We start from the raw sequence: 8,428 nt of genomic DNA, 5'->3' as shown, positions 1-8,428 counted from the left end.
GAAATTATATTGGAGTAACAAACGAATAGCCTGTATAATAATGGAGAGAGAGAGAGAGAGAGAGAGAGAGATTACTAAAGTGTCTTTGTACAGGTGTTCTGGAAATATGTCGTCAACTGAATTTCACGTTCTGGGAGATATTCTGATGAAATACAGATTCTGAAATTAGTTTTATGTAAGGTTGAATATTCCAATAACATTAAAAAGTTAAATGGTATAGTCATGTAATTGATGACTTAATTAAAAATAGCACATTAATCACAGAAAAAAATAGATTATATTTCGAAAAAAAATAGTCCCGTATACATAGTAAACAAATAGATTATTTTTGAAAAAGTTGAAATATCAGTAGAAGAATTACATATAGTACAGTGCACTGTATCACTTATTCGAATACGCTTATGATTGAAGTGTGAGGAAATTCGGGATATCATTATTGCATTGATTATAATCTCTGCTAGAATAGACATGTAATTTTAGAGGTTATATTACGTACAGATCAACATCTGCTGACGCAAAGAGCCTCGGTTAGATTTCGCCAGTAGCAGACGCCTGTCGTCTCTATCCTGAGCTTTTAAATCAATACTTTTACATTCATCATTATCTACTTCACGCTTCATATTCCTCAGCCATGTAGGCCTGGGTCTTCCAACTTTTCTTTTGCCTAGGAGCCCAGTTGAAAGTTTGGTGAACTGATCTCTCTTGGGGAGTGCGAAGATACTGGTAGCGTTTTTTTTTTTTTTTTTTTTAAATAATACTGAATTTTGTTGCCAGAAATTAGCCACAAGTTTATTATTTGGATAAGCGTAGGTCTTTGACTGACGAAGAAGGAAATATGTCTTAAAGGATAAAAGAAAAAGAAAAATGAGGAATGAATGCGGTGATGAATATAAGAATTTATGTCTAACGATAATGTATTACTATAAAGTTGATGCAAAAATTTATGATGGAAAATGTATAGCCTACACTGGCTCATTCAGTGAAAGGTTACGAACAAGGGAAAAAAATCCTAAAATTATAAAAATAAAATAAAATCAGGGATGAAATATAACGATTGTTTTCTAACGATACTTCATTGTAACAGTTTTTGCATAATTTTAAAAAGAAAAAAAATACACAGCTACTCTCTGAGTTAGTTGTTACGAATTGGGGAAAAAATGTTTATACGGATAAAAAATAGGAATGAATGTAATGACAAATATACATTTTTTATCTAATTATGCATTTTTGAAACAAATTTTATGCATAAATTTATAAAGAAAAACATACACCCTGAAGGTTCCAAATAAGGAAAAAAAATGCTAAAAGTATATTAAAAAATCAGAAATAAGTGTTTTGACGAGTATAGCAATTTATACCTTAACTATATTTTTGCAACAAAAATTTGCAGCTCCATTTTATAAAGAAAAATATATTCACGCGATGCAAGATAAGCATCCATTTTGTATCGCCTGCCTGCCCACATGCGTAAGAGCTCCTACGCGCTTACGCAACTAAAGGGTCATGAATAATTATTTGCCTGAACTATGTACAATCAGCTGTTTTTTTCATCCATCAAACCTACCATGCGATAAGCGATTTGCGTAAACTATGACACGGAGGGAACAATTACCCTCTTTCTGGAGCTTGCTATATTATAATTATTATTATTACTTGCCAGTCTCCAACCCTAGTTGGAGAAGCACTATTATTGCTACCTACTAGGCTACAACCTTAGTTGAAAAGGCAGGAAAAGTTGCATATATTATAAAACCTGTCTGAGCTAAGATCGGTGATAATTACAGCCTTTTGGAAGCGTTGTATATAAAGGCTGTGAGCACAATCAGAATACTTCCAGCCTTCTGTAAACGTTGTATATAAAGGCTGTTTGAGCAAATATGCGAATAATTTCAGCCTTTTAAAAACGTTGTTTATAAAGACTGTGAGTACAATCAGAATAACTTCAGCCTTCTGGAAGCGTTGCATAAACAGGCTGAGAATAATTCCAGCCTTCTGGAAGTGTTTTATATAAAGGCTGAACAAATATCTGAGCGATTTCAGCCTTCTGGAAGCGTTGTATATAAAGGCTTTCTGAGAAAAGATCTAAGAATAATTTCAGCCCTCTGGAAGCGTTGTATATAAAGGCTGAACAAATATCCGAGAGTGATTTCAGCCTTCTGGAAGCTATGTATATACAGGCTGTCTGAGCAAAGATATGAGAATAATTTCAGCCTTTTGAAAGCGTTGTATATAAAGGCTGAGCAAAGATCTGAGAATAATTTCAGCCTTTTGGAAACGTTATATATTATAAAGGGTGTCTTGCAAAGATCTGTGAGACCAAGTGTAGTATATAGCTAGCAAACGATACAGTAGGAGAGTGAATTACTACTGGGTAATAGCAGGTGGGGCTACGGTAAAGAGCATTGGAAATGCCGACTGTCATGAATGGGAAGGGGAAAAAAATCCCCCGTGGTAGCGGGGCGAGGGGAGGGGGCAACTGGTCAAGGGGGTGACCCCCTCATCGGAAATGACATGCGGCACAACGGAAATCGATTGATCGAAAACGAAACGATGATTGAGTTTCGATCTATCCCTCAGTCGAGATCAACTAAATAACCCCCAACCCCCCTTTAAAAATAATAAATGGCCTTAGCGCTTAATGCGTCTGCATACGAGGACGCAACGCGTCATTTGACGCATTTTTTTTCAGTCGTGATTTACATCGGATTCAGTCACATAGATAATAACGATAATAACTTTCGATACGACCCGCTGCTCTCCCTCTCTCTCTCTCCTCTTTTCCGGGGTTCACACCTGGAGGGGTGGGGGGGAGCAGAATGTTTAATAGCATCCATTATGGCGGCAGTTATTTCAAAAATTCAATCCAATGCAAGATACATTTCTATTGGAGAAATACCGAACTGTGGTCTGGGTTAATTCTAAATTTCGGGAACGGGTAACTGTTTGTCTGAGCTAATTTTAAATCTCGGGAACGCGTAACTGTTGGTCTGAGCAAATTCTAAATTTCGGGAATGCGTAACTGTTGGTCTGAGCAAATTCTAAATTTCGGGAATGCGTAACTGTTGGTCTGAGCAAATTCTAAATTTCGGGAATGCGTAACTGTTGGTCTGAGCAAATTCTAAATTTCTGGAATGCATAACTGATGGTCTGGGTTAATTCTTAATTTCTGGAATGCATAACTGTTGGTCTGGGTTAATTCTTAATTTCTGGAATGCATAACTGTTGGTCTGAGCAAATTCTAAATTATGGGAATGCATAACTGTTGGTCTGAGAAAATTCTTAATTTCGGCAATGCGTAACTGATGATCTGAGCAAATTCTCAATTTCGGCAATGCGTAACTGTTGTTCTGATCAAATTATAAATATTGGGAATGCGTAACTGTTGGTCTGGGTTGATTTTAAATTTTGGGAATGTGTAACTGTTTGTCTGAGCAAATTTCGGGAATACGCTGCTAATCTCCACATGCTTTCTCCGATATCGGCATGTCCGTATTTTCGCACAGCTAGACGGGTACCTTAATTCAATAATTTGCATGAGCAAAATTAAGCGAAATGCTGTACAGCGCACACCGCCAATCATGACATTATTATCGGCGGAAATAGCGGAGAGGGTTTTGCGAAAATTCTGTAATTACAAACATAAATGCAGAACAAGATGTCCAGTGAAAAATAAACCCGCTAAGAAATTATATATTGCCTAAGAATACTATAAAAAATTATATATACATATATATATAATGAATATACGTACAAATGTTTTATCTAAGCCATTCCCATACGTAAATTCACGAATATATTTGCATTTCTTTTCCTAAAGATCCTTGTAGGCCTACTGCCCTTATTATTATAATTACACACACTCGGATTACAATTAAAACCTACTATTTCAGACTTGCAGTGTATATATATATATATATATATATATATATATATATATATATATATATACACACACACACATAAACATGTTTGTATGGAAATTAAATTTACCAGCGACTCATACCAAATGCTTAACAAACGCATACGGGAATTAGAATATTCGGTAGGCCTACACGTGACTTGAATTTATCTTTGGCAGCGTGGATGTTTGACCATCCAACGCTGATGTGTACAATGAAATATTATTAAATAATAATGAAAATTATACAGCGAGATAGATGGAAATGTATAATACTAAGTGTGTATAACTAGGCCCGGACAGGCACTGCTAAGACCAGTTAATTAAATATTAACAACATTATATAATCAATAATAATGAAAATTATACTGCGAGATAGATGGGAATGTATAATACAAAATGCGTATATCTAGGTGCGAACAGATGCTGCTAAGTTAATTAAATATTAACACGATTATCAAATAATAATGAGAATTATACAGCGAGATATATGGAAATGTATAATACTAAGAAGGGGGTAAATCTATGCCCGAACATATTAATGAAAATTATACACCGAGATAGATGGAAATATATGGTACTAAGTGAGCATAACTATGCCAGAACATATGCTGCTAAGACCGGTCAATGAAATATTAACATCATTATCAAATCAATAATAATGAAAATTATACAGCGAAATAGATGGAAATGTATAATACTCAGAAGTTGGTAAATCTAGGCCCGAACATATAAATGAAAATTAAACAGCGAAACAGATGGAAATATATGATGCTAAGTGTGTATAACGAGGCCCGGACAGATACTTCTAAGACCAGTTAATTAGATAATAACACGACTATCAAATAATGAAAATTATACACCGAGATAGATGGAAATATATGATGCTGAGTGAGTAAAACCAGGCCCGGATAGATACTTCTAAGACCAGTTAATTAAATATTAACGTGATTATCAAATCAATTAACCCGTAACGTTTTTATCTGGCTGATAAGTTTATCTTGTTATAAATTATCTATGGAATGTCCTTACTAAATACCAGAAGTTCTTTACGTAAGACAGTAGCCCGTTCATTCATAAGCGCTGTAGCCAGGTTACAAAGATTCAATCGCGTAAAAATATAAATAAAACATAAAATGTATGAAACTAAAGATAAACTAAATGTTAAGAAATAAAATATATTCTACATTCTTTTCTACAGGGATTGAAGCGACTAAAAATATCCTAGAAATAAAAATATTGCGATAAAAACTGAAAAAAAAAATCATGAAAATATTCTAAGAATAAAATAGAAGAATTCTTCATAAAAATGCATTCTCGAGAGTTATTCTACTAAAGCGTAGCTGGTATTCTACGTCGCATATAATCGGCCAATCAGAATCTAAAGGAATTCCAGTCCATCGGCCTCCAAACTTGCGAGAAAACTTTATTATGAATAATCGCGATATAAATGTACAAAGTTTACCCTTCACGGAAATCGGCACTTATGTTTGTGGGGGTGAATATTAAGTGATCACGCTAACGAGGGAATAAATCACTCACGCTAACGCGGTTAGCGAAACTTACGCTAACGCATTTAACGATCAATCTATGCTAACGATAAAAAAAAACACGTTTCGGTTTGATTCGTTAGCGGTGTTATCGGCGCTAATCATTAATTAGTACTGGAATTTCTTAACTTTAGTAATTATTTAATTTAGAAAATAAAAATATAATATAAATTGGATAAAATATCGCTATTCCACACGTGTTTATTTGCATAAACTAAATAATTTAATACAGCGCACAAGTTTCACACGCAACACCTCTGATAAAACTATAAAGGTTAAAATATTCCAGATATTTCATAAATAAATATATTTATTATATGTAAATATGAATTAATTTGAATGTTTATCAATAACTGATAAATACAAACTTAGTTGATGCTGTAATTTATCAGTCGAAAGTTCCCACGTGTTCAAGAAATATCGATATCGCTTGAAGTCAGTTCACCGCTAAAGTTCTTGAAAATCGTAAAAAAAAATAATTAATGTTAAGTATTTTAATTATTGTTCATATCCATAATCAAATGGTTAAATAAACAAAGAGGTAAATATCTCGGCAGCCATTTGATAATAATATGCGCCATCGGACTAAAAAATCGAACAATGTGTAAATAAATAGAGTAATTAAGGGTAAGTATTCTAATTATTATTCGTATTCATAATCAAATAATTAAATTAAAAAAAAATAGGTAAATATATCGGCAACCATTTGATGACAACGTGCGCCATCGGACTATAAAATCGGACAATGTTCCACGCGAGACGATGTATCCCACGCGGTCATATCTAATCCCAAAACGTAGATAAGTCCCGCCTGATTAATAATTCGTTGTATCACCTTGCTAAGAGAAGCGAAGGAGTCATAATTACCGAAAAGAGATCGTTATAATCCTGGGAGCCGCTGTGGTCAGCCATGTTGTGGAGCGCTGGCGAAAGAGATGACTGGCCGGGGACCCGACCGAGCTGAGGAGACAAGGAGGGGAGGAGCGAGTGAGAGCTAGTGAGAGACAAACTCGAATCCCTCTCTCTCTCTCTCTCCATCACCGGAGCACCAATTGGTATACCGCTGGACCTGGCGGGGTCGTTTGACGAAGGTCAGATGAAACTTAAGCATCTCTATACCCCCTCCCCCCACCTCTTTCATCCCCCCTCCCCCCACCCCCATTTTCATGACTGGTATTTAGCAGTCACCTTTCCGCATGACCTGGGGTGACCTTAGGGTATGGTCTCGCTTAAAAAAAAAATGGCTGGTTGAGGTTGGTGTTTACGGGTTCGGTCGGAATCTTCAGATGGCGTTGATAGTAACGATTTGGATTTATCACATAATTATCATTTTATTAATATCAATAATGTATATATCGGTATGAAATTCTATAGCGGCCATCGATAGTTCATTGTATTAAATACTCCATATTTTTGTATAGCAATTTGAAAATGCTTCGTTTTTCCCTTGTTACGCATTTCTTTTTTTCATTCTATAACAAGATTTTTGCTGGATTTTAATTATAAACTAAAAATTTCAGTCCTATAGTTTTTTAAAAAATCAGTTTTCATACTTTTAAAGACAAAAATTTTCAAATCTTTCAACACAAAACACTAATTTGAAGGCAAATAAAAAAGCAGCCTTGTCTTTGCTGCCACAAATAAACAAAACAAACAAAGAGACTGTTCTTACCTTTGTGTGAGAAAAAGCCAATAGGCGATCAGTAATATGATGATATCTGGATCAAATCAACTGGCTGCGTCTGTCTGTCTCCCCAAAAGGCCACAACTTCCACCACGGGAGCTACAACTAGAACACACACTTAACAATTTTCCTCTTTTTTTATACAATGAATAACGTACACAAGTCACTCCGAGTAGACTTCGAAGAGCCACTCTAGAAAAAAAAAGTCTTTACTTCCAAGTCGCACTTGAGAGTAAGCAGCCTTAAGGATGGAAGCCGTTTGAAGCTTGCAGAATCCTGCGGACGTCCGTCTACAGGATGGGGATGCACTCGATCCTACGAAGGAAATGGAGCATAGAGAACTTCACGTGTGTCACTACGGCGTCTATCGGGGACGATCGGTGCTGCAAGGCCGGCCTCTCGCGGTAGACTGTGTATTCGGGCGGGGGTACTGCGTGTGTCTGCATGCGTGCGGCCTTCGCCCCGCCCACACTTGCCCTCTAGCCCCGCCTCTCTATCCTTAAGCCCCTCCCCATTTCCCCTGCTGGGCTGTGTGCCCTACCACCGCGATGAGGATGCCCCGGGTATACGTACTCACGTACGCACGCAGGCAGGTAATGTTCATATATATATATATATTTTGTATGCTGTCTTGTTGCTGTTTATAAATGCCTAACGTTTTATTACCTCAAAAGAAAAAAGGAAAAAAAAAATAGCAATATCGAATCGGCAGAAAAATTATGCGGAAAAGGAAAAGTTGGAGAAAATAAAACGAACGGAATTTTAATGAATTAGAGAATGAATCTAGAAGGAAATGGTGTAGAATATCCTTCAATTATTGAGTATCTATTATGGCGTTAAAGATTCAGTGTACATTTCTCGTAAAAAAAACTGACTCCTCCTTCGCTTCTCTTATCAAATTTTTATTTATACATAAATATATTGAAAATATTTTTCCCCAATGTTTTTATTTTATTTTTACCGTGAGGGAAGTTTGTCCCTCTGCAGTACTTTCTATCAAATTAATTAATTGTTTTAATCTTATATGAGGCCTTATTACTGAAGAATAAGACGTTGTGGTGGCCGATGTAGTAACGTCCCTGACTGGTGAGCGCTAAACTGGGGTTCGAGTCCCGCTCAAACTCGTTGGTTTCTTTGGTCGCTGCAACCTCGCCATCCTTGTGAGCTACGGATGGGGTTGGGTTGGGGTATCCTATATGTCTATCTGCGGAGACATCAGCAGCCATTGCCTGGGCCTCCATGGTCCTAGCTTGGGTGGAGAGGTTGCTTGTTCGTTGATTATATGTATGTATAGTT

At 36.2% G+C, this 8,428-nt stretch overlaps 1 protein-coding gene across 2 annotated transcripts in view; it reads right to left on the bottom strand.

The window, feature by feature from the left end:
- The window catches only part of LOC137646128 (homeobox protein OTX2-like), a 402,842-nt gene extending 395,344 nt beyond the window's left edge, over positions 1 to 7,498 (bottom strand). The window contains exon 1 of one of the 2 annotated variants that reach the window (XM_068379335.1): positions 7,121 to 7,498. Coding sequence is in view for 1 of the 2 variants with exons in the window: in XM_068379332.1 (XP_068235433.1) it covers positions 6,316 to 6,360 (45 nt within the window). In the remaining variant the exon portion in view is untranslated. Of the gene's footprint in view, positions 1 to 6,315; positions 6,376 to 7,120 lie in introns of those variants that run through there. The other variant, XM_068379332.1, reaches the window with a different exon arrangement.
- Positions 7,499 to 8,428: the final 930 nt, after the last annotated feature.

This window comes from Palaemon carinicauda, chromosome 8 (assembly GCF_036898095.1).
Source record: "Palaemon carinicauda isolate YSFRI2023 chromosome 8, ASM3689809v2, whole genome shotgun sequence".
In the NCBI taxonomy this organism is placed as follows: domain Eukaryota; kingdom Metazoa; phylum Arthropoda; class Malacostraca; order Decapoda; family Palaemonidae; genus Palaemon; species Palaemon carinicauda.
Note: the sequence above shows the minus strand (reverse complement) of the source record. Positions and strands in the feature narration are given on the sequence as shown.